Source organism: Anabrus simplex, chromosome 3 (genome assembly GCF_040414725.1).
Source record: "Anabrus simplex isolate iqAnaSimp1 chromosome 3, ASM4041472v1, whole genome shotgun sequence".
NCBI lineage: Eukaryota > Metazoa > Arthropoda > Insecta > Orthoptera > Tettigoniidae > Anabrus > Anabrus simplex.
Genome location: NC_090267.1, coordinates 417,709,079 through 417,726,230, shown reverse-complemented (window position 1 = coordinate 417,726,230; position 17,152 = coordinate 417,709,079). Strand labels below are relative to the sequence as shown.

The window sequence follows — 17,152 nt, the reverse complement described above, 5'->3', positions numbered from 1 at the left end:
ATGATAGACTTCACATTCGATACGTCTGCCATTAAGCTGGGCAGTTCAACATCTAGCTTCCATAACCAGAACAGAAAGTTTGACCTAAGTGCGAAATCGTCTTCCAGTTCCTTGAGACAACCAGAAAAGGTTGTGGAGAGCTGTATCGTATTTCATTTGTTTAAGATCTTCAACACAGCGTGGCGCTTGACGATACTGTAGTTAGTTAGTTAGTTAGTTAGTTAGTTAGTTAGTTAGTTAGTTAGTTAGTTAGTTCATTCGACTTCCACTGACATAATAACATAGCATAACTATTGTCAATCCATGTAAATCAGTTACTTAGATACTTACAACATGACTACATTACGTCATGTGGGCGAGTCAATATATTTATAGACTGATTTTTGAATGATATATATTATTTCATGGATGGCATACTGTTTGCATAGCGGGCCCTGAAATGAGCATTAAATTTAACATTTAAAACTTACATTTTAAATTAATTTAAATTTTACATTTTAAAACATAAAATTTTCTACATAAAAATAAAGAAATTCTACACACTGTGAAGGGGCGTCCATTTCATTAAATAATCAATACATAGGACGAGTCGGTCAGGTCACGTACCTTGCGAGCACCATAACAGACAATCCGAAATCTGAGAAAGAGATCAGACGCCATATTGAGATTTGTAGATCATCTTTAAAAAAATGAGGTTGTTCTTTTGTGATGGTATTCTAAACCTCAAACTCGGGAGAAAGCTGTTGAAATGTTATATCTGATCGGCACTGCTTTATGGGATAAGAGACCTGGACTGTCTAACCTTCCTCCATGAACAGATTAGGGGCCTTTGAAATGTGGTTAATTAGGAGAATCAAAGACATCAAAGACTGGACCGGCATCAACAACACCGAACGAATATCTCTTCAGATTAGCGACAGAAAGGGGTGCTTTCTTCAAGGTGATCGCCAACGTCTAGGGAACTGGGTCTGGCAGAAGAAGAAGAAGAAGAAGAAGAAGAAGAAGAAGAAGAAGAAGAAGAAGAAGAAGAAGAAAAAGAAGAAGAAGAACAAAACATATTGTACGTTACAAGGCCAAATTATTTGGACACTCGTACGTAAACCTCACTTATGACCCCTGGTAATGTTGGTTAAGAGATTCTCACATGCTCTAATGCGACGAGCGATAGCACAAGTTTCAAAGGACTGATCGTATGTATATCTTTGAGGATGGATCTAGTACACACAGTGTTTTAGAGACCACTTGACACGACACCTGAGTCAGCAAAGAGGTGAAGTCAGCACTTTCCAACTGGTTTCAACTCATTGTAAGTCCAATTTGACGCGTACTCGTTGATCTTATTCTATTCAGCAGAGAGTGAGAGAAGCTTAGACCCGCACTGAATGAACTACACCCATGTTCATAAAGAAAACAGAACACCTTGAAAGACTGGAGATAGGAAGTTCATATTCGCAGCACATGTTCATTAGTATGTTCTGCGGAAACGGTTAGTATTTCAGTCACCTAGGCTCAGCATGTGTCCTTTTGCCTAGCAGTAGGTACTGGGTCCTCCATGGGCACTGATAACTTGTTCCATATGTGATGGCATCGATGCGTATAAGGCGCAAATGGCGTTATGGGGTATAGCCATCCATGCTGAATTCACCCCGTTCCACAGTTCATCTTTGGTGGTTGGCATTGGGTCACAGCGCCGCACCCGTCGTCGTTTCACCCGTATCCCACACATTCTCGATTGGCGACAAGTCCGGTGATCGGGCGGGCCAGGGTAACAGTCTGACATCCTGTGAAAACAAGAAGGCACGTGTACGTGCAGTAACATCTGGTCGCGCATTGTCCTGCTGAAATATGGCGTCTGGGGTGCCGTGCAAAAAGGGTATGGCTACGGGTCGCAGGATGTCATTCACCTAGGTCAAACTGATCACAGTGCCCTGGACATGCACCAACTGTGATTTGTGGTTTATCGAGTAGCACCCCACAACATAAGGCGTTGAGTTGGCGCTGTATGTCTTGTGCGAATGCAGTCAATGTGATGCCTCTCCCCCTATATGCGGCGAACCAAAATGCGGCCATAATTTTCAAACAAACAGAACCTGGATTCGCCCGAAAGCACTATCTACTGCCATTGCTGTCCCCATTGACGTCGTTCCATACACAATTGCAGTTAGCATATTTATGCACATTAGTCAAAGGTAGGCGGAGAAGTGGACGACGCGCCGGTAACCCAGACCGTAATAAACGGCGATGGACGTCACTCCTGATAGTGTACGATGTGTTATACTGTTCCACTGTTGCGCCAGAGCCGAGAAGGACGCAGATCTTTCCTGCAGTGCCATTCTGATTAGGTGTCGATCTTATCAGGTGGTGGTATGGGTGGTGCGACCAGACCTATCTTGTAGTGTTCTACGATCTTCTGTGAACCATTCTGTACACACCCGTTGCACTGCCGACACACTTCGTCCCACACGAGTAGCAATTTCCCGGATGGATGCATCACGTTCTCTCATGCCAATAATGCGCCCTCTTTTAAACTCGCTCTTTGACGGTACGGTTCTCGCATACGTCTGCGAGGCATCCTGCACATCTGCTCAAGTCACGCTGATCCATTACCTTCGGTTTATAGCGACAACGAGAGCCGCAGGCACATTTTACGAGTCGGTGGTGGTGCGCCGAGATATCGATGTGGACCTTGAAACCTGAGGGCCGACATGGTTCAAATGCTAATCATTTCTTCAAAACATACTAATGTACATGTCCTGTGAATATGAACTTCCTATCTCTAGTCTTTCAAAGTGTTCTGGTTTTTATGTACATGAGTGCATATTCGCATCTCACTATCCGATTAAATGTCCTTGTTTAACCTCTACAGCGTTGTTGATCATGACCTCATCCTAAACTTTCGGCTCATGCTGTTGCTGGAACGTGTTCTACTTACACGTGTCTCCATTAGACGAAAATTTTTGTACCTGCTAAGCTTCATTACTTGTGGATAGTAGGGGAATTGGTGGTTGTAATGCAATTTTATATGCGGTATAGCCTGTAATTACCCCGGTCTGGGTGATAAAATTACTTGCCAACCACTCTTTCCTTTCTGTCCTTAGTTTTCTGTCCTCAAATGATTATAGCACAACGATTGGAAAATGTTGCAATTTTTTTTATGCCCATGCACTTGTATGAGAGTCCATTTTGCTGTGATGATGGGCGGTTCGTGGTCTTCATTTATTTGTGGACACCATCCTTGTTCGAGGAGGGTGGTTGACGACGGGTGTGTGTGGGGTTGGGGTGGAGGAGGTTGGCGATTATGATGTAGGGAGAGAGTGAAACCCGATTTCGGTTTCTACCATACTCCTGTCGAATAATACCAAGCGATCCTCATTTGATACGAACACTGCGGAGTGATTTGGAATTGAACCCAGGCTTTTGGCATGTAGTCTAGTGAATACCCTGGAAGTCAACATTCTGATTATTTTTTTCACCACCATAACTCGAACCGACTAACCACGGTGTTGGATCATCAATTTTTTTCCTACTACCACTTTTCCCACACATGTGGAATCGCGAGTGGGAACTGTGTCGAACATGCGAATTTGGTCTTGTTTTACGCCTGGATGCCCTTCCTGACAAACCCTGTTTTGAGGAATGTCATCACTATTGCATGTTTCTGTGGCGGATGGTAGTGTGGTATGTTGTCTGAATATGTACAGGAAAGTGTTGAGATAACATATACAGCCAGTCCCCGAGGCAGAAGAATTAATTGGACGTGATTGAAATCCCCGACTCGGTCGGGATTCGAACCCAGCACCCTCTGAAGCGAAGGCCTCATCGGTAACCATTCCGCCAAGGAGAGGGACGTTGGATCATCATGACACTTCGCAATTTTTGGTTTGAAATTTTCATCTCAAAATTCACGTTGCATCAGGAAGGGCATCCGGGCTTTAAAAAAAATCCCCGACCAAAACTAAAATAAGCCCGTTTGACTCCAGTGACCCCAGAAATAACTGTGATAAGTTGAAGAAAGTTTAACCAGATACTCGTTAATTGGCTCTCCATCTATTAAAATCGCTCAACTATCTAATTGTAACACACAGGCCTACCTAGAGGCATGATATTTTCACATTAACGAAAAAACGCGACAAAACTTTTTTGAAGCGATTTTGAGATATTTTAACGAATCGTACGATTCTGGTTAAGAAATCAGTGATTTTGTTTTCGCGAATTACAGCGAATTAAAGCGACAAGGCCATTTTAAAGCGAAAATTACTTATTTCGCGATAAGTGCGAAACTGCAGCGAAATTCATGGAAAATAACGATCTTGACATTGTATTCCAATATCACGTTTGTGAAGGGAAACAGAAGACAGAATAAGGATTTCTCATTTCGACAGAAGTAGGCTATATTTTCGTATTAATATTTTTTTTCTATTGGTTTTACGTCGCACCAACACAGATAGGTCTTATGGCGACGATGGGATAGGAAAGGGCTAGGAATGGGAAGGAGGCGGCCGTGGCCCCTTTTAAGGTACAGCCCCAGCATTTGTCTGGTGTGAAAATGGGAAACCACGGAAAACCATCTTCAGGGCTCCCGACAGTGGGATTCGAACCCACTATCTTCCAGATGCAAGCTCACAGCTGCGCGCTCCTAACCGCACGGCCAACTCGCCCGGTATATTAATATTCTAGAAAATCCCTTATCGGTATGGCCATATAGGGTGAAACCTATGTCCTTGTAGGCTGAAAGGGTAATTTGTTACATAATCTTGATTAGGGCTATGTTATTAAGTAACAATGAACAATTATCAACATTGTTTCTCTTTATTTATCTTTCACATAAATAATTCACAAATCTCACGAATAATAACTTTAGGAAATTATTAACGCGAAATTAAAGCGAAAATAACGGAAATTCGCAAAACAACGCGATTTTTTTTCCTTTTCGCGAAATCGAACATATTAATGCGAAAAAAATCATGCCCGTACACATACTTTATTTTTAACAGTTTGCTTTACATCGCACTAACACAGATATGTCTTATGGCGACGATGGAGTAGGAAAGGGGTAGGAGTAGGAATGAAATTAAGGCTCAGGCCCAACATTTGCCTGGTGTGTAAATAAGAATCCACAAAAGAAAAAACACCTTCGGGACTGCCGACCCACTGTCTTCTGAATGCAAGCTCACAGCTGCGCGACCACAACAGCACAACCAACTCGCTAGTAATAGACTGCTGAATAGAATCAATAGAACTATCAAGTATGTACCCATTAGTTCTCATTATTCCGGCTCTTATTATACTTTCCATTAGATCGAGAGGTAATGGCCCCCTTAGGAAACTTACCAGCAGTAATATTATTACTTGACCCAAGCCAAGCCTGGAGGTACCATTCAGTACAGAGTCTGGAACAGGTGATCTGATTCATAAAGTCACATGGCTTGCCTCGCGACTTGCACTGATGAATTGCATAATAAACACATAACTTAACTTCTTTCTAGCAACACACTATAATTTAGTTATCTGTTGCGTCATAACACCGTGCAAAATGAGGCTAACGTTTATCATGGGGTTATTTCTAAGAACTGTAATTACAAAAAGTGCATATTGGGGATAGCAGTCTGATAAAACAGTGGTATGAAAGTCTTACTACGGTTACAAGGGCAAACAAAGGCAGTAGATAGACATAATTATATCTAGTGCTTTTTTTGTGGCGGTACGCACAGTACCGGCATTTTTTTCTCGAAAGAAACAAAAAGTCCACAGTTGTAGCCCTTCAAGCAAGTAACTCAGTGTTGAAAACATCCTAGGGATATGAGCTACGAATCTTAGGCAAATATTGTAAAATATAATAAGCTATAAGAATATATTCTTCATTTATTCCTAAAAATTACAATCATTTTCTTTATCATCATTAAAGCCCGGATTTTTATGCAGTAACAGGTTAGATTGCAAACTAATTTGTTTAGTAGGAAGTGTCGGCCACCCGCTCTTCCATAATGTAGCAACAGTAACATAAATGATAGGGGTTCTGATGGGCCTTACCCCTAAAGTTTATGCAATCCCCATAGCATAATCGTTGTGGAGGTAGACTATACGTGCTTCTCGTTTCAGTAAGTTTGCATCTATTAAAGCATAAAAATCCGGACTCTAATCTTCATTATCCGGTCGAAAAATCGCCATCCCCACATCTAGAACATTATTCCAAAATTTGCTGAGAAGTCGTTCTAGTTTTTGGAGTATTAGGCATAGTGTCGCAGAGGTTTCTGATATATGTTGCTCTAGAGTAAAGGCCCGGTGGCACAATTTGAATTAGCTAAATTGAGTAAAATATATGAAATTATCTAGCTAAGCTAAGGAAAGTACCAAATAGTCGAACTAGATGTTACAAAGAAGTGTGTTGAAGTGTAGTGTTGTAGATAGTGGATAAATGCCGGAGGATGAAGCTGGTGCTTCTTATAGATTCGCAGGTGTTGAACTAATACAGTGAGTAGGTAATTGATCCATTTTCACTTGACGTCGTCCATTACTCTAAATTAACTCCTCCAGGGTGTGCCAGACTCATTCAAGTCTAGAATGTGGGACTTAACCGGTTAAGCAACAACGTCATTCACTACGTCACTAAGGATAGGTTACCTAAGAGAATAATGAACTCTGCTATGGAGGGTAAGAGAAGTAGAGGTAGACCAAGACGACGATGGTTAGACTCGGTTTCTAACGATTTAAAGATAAGAGGTATAGAACTAAATGAGGCCACAACACTAGTTGCAAATCGAGGATTGTGGCGACGTTTAGTAAATTCAGAGGCTTGCAGACTGAACGCTGAAAGGCATAACAGTCTATAATGATAATGTATGTATGTATGTATATTATGCAGTGTTTATATTACATTTCTCATCTAGGAACTAGTTTCGGCCTTCGCTGGCATCATCAGCCTTAGAATGCAAAACTGTACAAAAACAAATGTAAACACATACACACATGACATTAAAAAGTGTTAAAAACATCTGGGATGAACTATGTGCACAACGTGTAAAAGATGGCGAAATTAAAATCAGGCTCCAAAATTCTTAGATGCGTTGCATCGTGAGGAGCTGGCCTTCTGACCGCAACTTCGCAGGTTCGATCCTGGCTAAGTCCGGTGGTATTTGAAGAATCTCAAATACGTCAGTCTCTTGACGGTAGATTTACTGGCCCGTAAAAGAATTCCTGAGGGACTAAATTCCAGTACTTCGGCGTCTCCGAATATCGTAAAAGTAGTTAGTGGGATGTAAAAACAAATAACATTATAGTTACAAATCCGTAAGGACCCTGGAACAACTAAAGGGGAGGCAGCCTGGAACAGGACAACTTGGAGAGCGTTAATTCATAGAATCGCCGATGGTCGGATTCGATTGAACAGATGACATCATCATCATCATCATCATCATCATAATCATCAAGAAGGACGTGTACTTCAGATAGTTCTAAATAATGGAAGTTCCGTATAATGCAGTCCCTGAGTGACCTGCGCCAGCTTCTAGTAGTCTCAACGTGGAATGTTAAGAAAAAGAGCTCAACATGATCCAGAGATCCTATAGTCACTGAGGGTGGGAGAGAGAGAGAGAGAGAGAGAGAGAGAGAGAGAGAGAGAGAGAGAGAGATGCATAGTAATCTTGGCGGTTCGCATCTCACAGGTTAAAGATTTGTCATTAGTTTATTGTTTCTGTGCCAAATCTTCTTTTTAAGCTGGTATAATCCCTTTCACAGAATCCGCGTACTCATCGCTACTCAGGTCGGGTTTTCCCAGTGTTAAAAGCTGCAATTCTGCAGCGCCCGTTCTCGCCACTTGTTCTCCTTGAGCGCTTGCCATCGGATGAAATGCGGCGACGTTGTCACCTCCAAGGTCGTTGACGTTTACCATGCGTAGTAAATACTCTAGTAAGGCGTGCTATTTTCCGTAGATAACCTTTTATTGTCTGCACTGCACTTTCGCAATTGAATATCAATAAAGGAAAACTATGCAAGACTCTTGCTGCAGAGAATAAATACTGTCGCGATTTCCTATCGTCTGAGTAAACATACTGTGTCAACCCCAGGTAAATTTGCGGCAAGATTAGAGTCATTAAGCCTTCTCTACCACTTAATCGGATTAACAAATACAATATCCCAACATCAGATCATAAGAATTAATTATGAGCTTACATCCGGGAGATAGTGGGTTCGAACCCCATTGTCGGCAGCCATGAAGATGGTTTTCCACGGTTTTCCATATTCACACCAGGCAAATGCTGGGGATGTACCTTAATTAAGGCCTCGATCGCTTCCTTCCCGCTCCTAGCCCTTTCCTGACCCATCGTCGCCATAAGACCTATCTATAGCGGTGCGACATAAAGCAAATTGTAAAAAAAATAAAAAATAAAAAACACTTCCATTAATGCAGTGAAATACTGCAAACAATAATAATGTGTGTTTGAGTCATCAGTCGATAGACTGTTTTGATGCAGCGCTTCATGCCACCCTATCCTGTGCTATCCTTTTCATTTCTACATTACTGCTGCATCTTACATCTGCTCTAATCTGCTTGTCTTACTCATATTTTGGTCTACCCCTACCGTTCTTACCCCGTACACTTCCCTCCAAAACCAGCTGAACAAGCCCTGGGTGTGTTAAGATGTGCCCCATCATTCTATCTTATTCTCGTCAAATTTCGCCACAACGATCTCCTGTCACCTATTCGATTCAGTATCTCTTCATTCCTGGTTCTATCTATCCGTCTCACCTTAAGCATTCTTCTGTAACACCGCATATCGAAAGCTTCTATTCTCTTTCTTTCTGAGCTAGTTATCGTCCATGTTTCACTTCCATACAATTCCATACTCCACACGAAAGTCTTCAAAAACATCTTTCCAATTCCTTTATCAATGCTTGAAGTGAGCAAATTTCCTTTCTTAAGAAAGCTCTTCCTTGCTTGTGATAATCTGCATTTTATGTCCTGCTTATTTCTGCCATCGTTAGTTGTTGTACTACCCAAGTAACAATATTCATCTCATTCCTTTAGGACTTCATTGCCTAATATAATATTACCTGCATCACTTGACTTCATACTCCATTACTTTAGTTTTGGACTTATTAATTTTCGTCTTGTACTCCTTACCCAAGACTCCGTCCACACCATTCAGCAATTTCTCCAGGTTTTCTGCGGTCTCAGATAAAATAACAATATCATCGGCAAATCTGAGAGTTTTAATTTCCTCTCCTTGGATTATGATTCCTTTTCCAAATTCCTCTTTGATTTCCTTTACTGCCTGTTCTCTTTCATATATTTTACATGTAGTGTTATTTTATATATGTGTGCTTTATATATTTATACATGATGTTTTGCTGGCTGCATGACTACTTGGCGAATGCCATATACAAAAGGCAGTGTTACTAGAACGCGGGGAGGGTAACTCATGGAGGGGTTTGTCAAATATATTTTGAAAATATCTTTTATAACCTTTATTTGATAGGAGTTATGAGCATTATGCTATCTTTTTTTGTAAAGATATTTGACTCTACATCCAAAATGGCGGGCGTAAGTTCAGTTGGAATTTTCTTTCTTTCTTTCTTTCTTTCTTTTTTTCTTAATCTGCTTACCCTCCAGATTTGGGTTTTCCCCTCGGACTCAGCTAGGGATCCCACCTCTATCGCCTCAAGGGCAGTGTCCTGGATCTCCAGACTCTTGGTCGTGGTATACAACTGGGAAGGATGACCAGTACCTCGCCCAGGCGGCCTCACCTGCTATGCTGAACAGGGGCCTTGGTGCGGGATGGGAAGTTTGGAAGGGATAGACAAGGAAGAGGGAAGGAAGCGGCTATGGCCTTAAGTTAGGTACCATCCCGGCATTTGCCTGGAGGAGAAGTGGGAAACCACTTCAAGGATGGCTGAGGTGAGAATCGAACCCACCTCTACTCAGTTGACCTCCCGAGGCTGAGTGGACCCCGTTCCAGCCCTCGAACCACTTTTCAAATTTCGTGCCTGAGCCGGGAATCGAACCCGGGCCTCCGGGGATGGCAGCTAATCACACTAACCACTACACCACAGAGGCAGACAGTTGGAATGTTGCTACAACAAAACTGCTTACCTCAGAGTTTGAAATGTTGTACAACACAAGACACTAGGAATATTAAAATAGAAATTTAAGACAGACAGTGTATTTAAACATAGCGGAGGCGATAAATACTATGCAGGAAGGATGCACAGTTTTGGACGTGAAAATAAAAAATTAAAAAAATGGATTACGTAGCCAGTATTTGGATGAAAGAGTGACAGTGAATATGATGTTTACGTTAAACATAATATTTCTTCCATTCATGAATTTTTATTGTTATAAGCACCTTCTTTTATTTTTCTGATAAACCACGTGGGATAACTTAAAAACATGTGGGTTTTAAACTTTTAGTACGGACAAGCAGACAGATTTAGAACTTGTGGTGTACTCTCCTGTGATTGTTTAATTTAAAACATACCAGTACATGTTATGAGAATTTTTGTTATTAACAATACAAGCAAAAACTAATAGTAACCAAACATGCGCATAGCTGTCCTTCATCCATTTTTGCTGAACTATGATAAAATATTTTATGCAGTGTAATGGTGCAAAGGCTATATGTTATAATCTTATAAAAAGGGGGTTAACTTGCACAAAATATTTTACACAAGATCTTGGAGAAATTTATTTGATAGTAGGCCTATAATACCAGCCTCAGCAAAAACCACTTATGCTCCATAACTACACTAACGTGCCGAGTAAGCACTGCCTCCGCTGTCTTGTGTGCAGGGGTTGGATTCCCAAAGGCTAAGAGAAGGAAAACCCGGACCAAAAAGAAAGAAGAAAAGAGAGAAGAAGCGTCTGTATCCCATGCGAAGTAGCAGAGAGCACCAAGAGAAACAACCCAAGTAAAAATGGTACCAAGTCCACCCATAGCGTCTGTTGCTGTATTGGACGGCTCGTTAGTCAGCGACTACGCTATATCCAGGTCAGGGTTGGTTGGTCACAGATGCTCCACATCTCGCCAATCTGGGTTGAACCTTGGTGGGGCCTTTGTGCTTCATCCCCCCTTCCTGGAAAACAGATCAGAAGTCGCTTCCTCAGCCCGTTCAATCCAGGGTCAGAGAGAGGCTGATTTTAGCAGGGCATTGGATTTAGGGGGCCCTGCACCATTATGTTGGGTTCAATTGGAGGATTCCTCAACCCGCAAAATGAAGACTAAAATACAATATTTCTTTGGAACGTTGAACGTTAATACGGTCTTGGAGTTGGTAAGCATATGGAATTGGTCAAGGAATTGGAGAAATATCGCATCAAGCTCCTTATAGTACAGAAAACAAGATTCCTCTCAGACGAAGTATCTAGAATAGGCAACTACAGGATACTGAAGAGGTTACGGGCCATCATTAGATAATAAAAGAAAGTCCCCGGTAAATCTAGAGATTGTCTTCTTTGTCTATAACTCAATCACAGATGGCATAATCGAATTTAAATCATAGCATCCAGGACTTTCGGTCCCGACTCTGAAGAATGGAAATTGATTTGCAGTTGACACGCCTCAATAAATGAACCCTGACAAAATTGAGAAATTCTGGTTTCTACTAGAGAAAGAGCTGTTGGAAACGCCTTAATCACGTGATTAAGGTACTAATTTCAATGCGAAGATCGGCAAAGCAAGGAAAATATGGTAAAATAATTGGCTAGTACCGGGGGCAGAAGTGGAGAGAAGTTGATGTTTGTGAAATGTTGAACCTCAAGCTAATGTCCACTCGATTCAGGAAAGAAACTGACGACGTGGTGTTCACCGAACATGCGCAGAACAAGTATATACATATGTAAGAAGTACTCCCAACAAAAGAACCATCTGTACTCTTCTTTAGTGAAGTTACATACCCCACTGCCAACTTCAGTTGGCGTCTTGTTATCAAACCTAACTCCACAATTATGCGCTGTAATTTGCCAATATTTATCAGACTGTAGTATTAATTTATAAGATATGACTTTTTTTAACCACGAAATGTATCATAAATGTATGCTTACTCTGTAAATCCGGGCCGCATGGTCTTCCGAGGCCTAATGCCATTAGCATAGTAGTAATAAAAAACATAAAAAACAAATATACACTCTCAAATCACGAATACAAATTCAGAGCGTTTAGGAACCAGAAGAGAAAAAATCATGACCTTCGTGGACTTCAAGAAGGAATGCGATTCAATAGATCGGAAAGGGCTCATCAGTTTTCTCCAGGAGTTTGGTTAGATGGCAAATCTCTACCCATAATCAGACAGACCCTAACGGACACATTTTCCAAAGTTAATATCTGTGTGAACTCTCCAAACTTCATGAGATAAAATCGCTTCTGAGGCAAGGTAACGATCTTTTACCACTCTTAGTTAATTGCCTCGTAGAAAAGGTCATCAGGGAGAGGAGATAGAGAATGAGAAAAGGTGAGATCCAGATCGAGATAAAGACTGGTTGTGGACTAACCGTCTCAGGTTCGATTGGCTAGCCTTCGCACACAGTGTCGTACTTTTAGCAGACAATCCCAACACTGCCACAAAGTAGAACAAGAAAAAGTAACCGACTTACAATAGTAAGGTCAGCGAGGGAGCTTATCATTCAACACAAAGAATATTATTCCGGTTAGGCCTATTCACTTGAGTATCGCGGAAATTTAAGCCTGTTGTATACGATCAAATGTTTCACATTCAAGACTTCACAAGAATCTTCAAGTACTTCACAAGTTAGCTTGTGACATCACTTGCAATACTTGGGAAGTCTTGAGAAGTCTTCAAAAGTCTTGAGAATGAATTAGAACATGTTTTAATCGATCAAAGAATTGCCATGTCTTTAACAGAATTGACCAATGGAATTCGAGTATTAACGGTGCTTCCTAAGTTGCTAGGCAAGCTGGGATTGCCGGAAACGGGAATCAAAACAACAAAAACTGCTTCATGACCGAGGGATGTTGTGTGTGTATTAATTGCTAAGTATGACGCACATCCTTGCTTATATTCACTAGCCTCCTTAGAGTACCACAATAACACGAATAAAAACGCAGCGTGCGAGAAGATTGCAAGAGAAATATCTCAAAGAAGTGGGTAGCTTTAATTGCCGTACGGTAACCTATAAATAAACACTATCAGCAGTGTTCGGTTTATGATTATCTTCGCATATATTATTATTATTATTATTATTATTATTATTATTATTATTATTATTATTATTATTCCTAATAGTTTTCATTTAATAAGATATGAATTTCCGTTGTATTTCTCTCATTTTATTCAATTAATGCGAGTAAATACAATATTACATACAATCTGCAAGTGATTTTATGGCAGTAAATACATTTAAAAAATATGTTAAAGATAATCACATTAATTACCTTCCCCCATGTAAAGTATGGTTTATTATGAGTTGCTCTTCTTTTCAATATATCCCACTGCTAGTCCAGGAACCACAACTGTTGTTTGCCTTTCCTCCACGTTAAAACAAAATGCTATCGAACCTTGCCAAATCTTTTCAGAACTTGTCAAACATTCAGCAATGTCGAACAGCCTTTGACAAGATTTTTTCCTTGTGGAGTATTGAACTGAAAGGAATATTTGATCGTATACAAGAGGCCTTAAAAGCAACGTCGATAATTCTGCCCTGAATTGTTCAACACTGTTATATTTTGACCTATCTGTCGGTTAACCCTTTGAACCCCAAGAGTAAAAATAATTTTAATAAATTTTGTATTTGTGCTGTTCCATATTATTAGGTCACATTCAAATGCATTTTTGCCATTTTCAAAAAAATTCCCTCCTAGACTTGGATTTTTGAACATGTTGCTTCAGAGCTACATTGGGGCTCAGTGGTAATTCGAAGACAAAATAAACTGAAATTTTAAATATTCTACTCTACTTTATTAAGACATTACACAGTACTAGAAACATTACAATATCATTATTAAGACATTAAAGAGTACAAGAAACATTAAAATATAAAAATAACATGTTTTAGAACACTGGATGATGGGAGAAACGTCACATTACTTTAACAACTTTCCTTTACAAGAACTATCATTCCAGTAACAAATACAGTACACAAGTAAGGCTTACTTCGTATGGAACAGAGTGAAGCAATTTTTTGCTGGCTGTTAGGTCATCAGCCCAGAGGCTGGTTGGATCCTCAAACAGCACCACTAAAGGCTATGCAGCTATACGAAAACCACAAAAAACAATGACAGTACCAAAATGAGGCACTAGGCAAGACGAGGTGTGAGGCAGTTTGCCATTGCTGCAGTTAGGCACAAGTTTACATTACATTTTGCACATACTACTTGAGTGAATCCACCTGGGCAAAATTTGCATCTACCTTTACCAGAGTATCCCGGCCAATGTTCATACCCGTCGTACCGAATGTCATCATGTGGGCGGACTGCAAATGTACGACTTTTAGTGGGTTCTTTGAGTGCTTCACTGGAGTGACGTTTTGTACCTTTCCCTTGCCCTGATCTCGTAAGCGCACTTGCAATATTTGCCTGGAATTTTGCCAGCGAATATTGACATTTTTTATGTCGTTGAGCCCGATGTCTACAGTACAACAACCATCCATTCACAAAGGCAACACTAATACACCAGTATATAATTCTAGTGTACCACTTCACTGATCTCAAATCAATTCTGTACAATTCCTGAAGCATACCAGCCAAATCTACCCCTCCCATGAAGAAGTTATACTCTTTTGAACACTGGGGCATTCTATTTCCATGGTTACTTTTTGTGATGAATTCCACCTTTTACATTTCCCTACTGGATCAATTGCAGCATTAGCTAATATAAAATTCACTGCTTTTCTGTTATACCATCTTGTAAGTGCCACATTACTGTCCTTTTCCACACGCCAGTCATAGCTGTCTCTTCCAGAGCGTTTCAGTTCAGCTTCAGACATCAGGGGACACTTGCCCATCCTGTCATTACGTATTGTGCCCACACAGAATAATCCCCTTTCTTTCAGTGCTATGGCAAGTTGAAGAGAAGAAAACCAGTTATCGAAGTAAACTATGAAGTTTTTGTGTTCATGAAGCTCATTTGTGAGAGCCACAACTATGCTCGAAGAAATACGGCTGTTTCATCTTCCGAGTCCTCAAACTCTGACAATCTGATAACTGTTCAAGAATATCAAGAACGTCCTTTTCGTTCCTTATTTGTGTCAGTTTCATTTTGGGTATTGGCATAAAACAAGTATAAAATGGAATTACAATCTGGTTGGTAAAAGTTAGGTTAGAATGATTTGTTTATACTTAACCCCAATGTAGCTTGAGAGCAACACCATTTTCTAATCAGATATATTCACTAGCTATGATATTTATTTCAGTTTATCGCGGTACATAATCTTACAACAGCACATTAAATTGACAAATACACTAATATAAAAAGTTAACTCTCAATTAATTGTTCTGAAAAGTGATTTTGTAACACTGACGTAACTAGATCACAGCCAGCTGATTCACTTCACATACTAAACGCACACACTGCCACCTAGATCAGTGCTGTAAGTGGCATCTGTAGTTATTTTATGAAAACACATACCTGTAGCTTTATGGCAACAATGGGGTTGAAGGGACCACTCTAAATGAAAACTGGTGAGGTGTCCTTGAAATACACGTTGCTTAGGAGCAACACTGGTAGCGATAGGGTTAACAAGTGTTTCATAACATTTATAAAGATATTGCAATGATTGTTGCAGACAAAAATATTTACGTACCACTGACGAAAAGGTGAATTATTCTATGTTCCAGAGCGTGGAATGCAGAACTGGCTAGAGCGAAGGCGAAGAACGTCCAACCAAGTTTACTTCGGGCCATCTTCAGGGCATTTTATGTCAGATATGCTCTGTATGGCTTGGTTCTTGCGGTGCAGTGCCTTGTAATCAGGTAAGACGACGATTTCTCGACAACATTTCTTATTTTTCTAAGACTCTCCTGCGTAACCAAATTTCTCCATAACTCGGTAATTGTTCATTTCATATATTGTGCTGCAAACTTATCATCAGTGACTAGATTGTAATTAGATTACCGAACAAATTGTGGGTTCGAACTCCATTGTTGGCAGCCCTTTAGATGGTTTTCCGTGGTTTCCCATTTTCACACCAGGCAAATGTTGGCGCTGTAACTTAATTAAGGTCACAGCCGCTTCCTCCCTAATCCTAGCCATTTCCTATACCATCGTTGCCAAAAGACCTAATTGAGTCGGTGCGACGTTGAAATACCTAAAAAAGGAAGTGAAATTATATATTTCTCAAGTATTTCCACACTCACTCCAAACAAATAAGAGGAGGAGGGCTCTGGGATAAAATAATCTCATGGGTCTGTCTGTCAAGTCTTCATTCCGGAGGCTAGTTGGATCCTCAGAAAACACCACCGAAGGTCAATCAATCAATCAATCAATCAATCAATCAATCAATCAATCAGGCACTACTGGTCTGCGATTTATGGTAGATGGCAGATTCCCTATCGATTCTTTTTCTAGTCTTTTTGTTAAATGATTTCAAAGAAATTGGAAATTTATCGAATATTCCCTTGGTATGTTATTTCATTCCCTAATTTCTCTCCCCCATAAACGAACAGTGGCCCCCGTTTGTCCTATTGAATTCAAACATTATCTTCATAAGTTATTATGATTTTACCCACTTTTAAAAACTCTTCTGCTAATGTCATTTCACGCCATCTCTCCGCTGTCAGCTTCGGAACAACCCGCTTTGTCGAACACCTCGTCTCCTTACTACAAAGTCTTCCCAATGAGCCCAACTTCGGCAACATTTTCATTACACTGCTTGTTTGTCGGGAATTTCCCAGAACAAATCATGCTGCTTTCTCTGGATCCTTTTCAGTTGTTGAATCAAGTAATCATTGTGATGGTTCCCACACACTGGAACCATACTCGAATTGGGGTCTTACCACTGACGTATATTCTTGCTACAACCCCTAAATACTCTCGTAACTATATTCAGAGATCTGGAACCTTTTATTTTTAAACTTTTTATTTATCTCAAAAACCGATAGTGGTACCATAATGAACGCATACACACCATGATGAGGAATGGGGTAGTTACCTCGTGCGTGTGTGAGTGCGTCCTCTGTGCAGCTGTTGTTGGTGGTTATTATTA

General features: G+C 40.4%; 1 protein-coding gene across 2 annotated transcripts in view; it reads left to right on the top strand.

Annotated features, from left to right (window-relative positions):
* The window catches only part of LOC136866449 (ATP-binding cassette sub-family C member 4), a 431,945-nt gene that overhangs the window by 258,793 nt on the left and 156,000 nt on the right, over positions 1-17,152 (top strand). For both annotated transcript variants that reach the window (XM_067143403.2, XM_067143404.2), the window contains one exon: positions 15,786-15,920. In XM_067143403.2, coding sequence (XP_066999504.1) covers positions 15,786-15,920 — 135 coding nt within the window. The remainder of the gene's footprint in view (positions 1-15,785; positions 15,921-17,152) is intronic.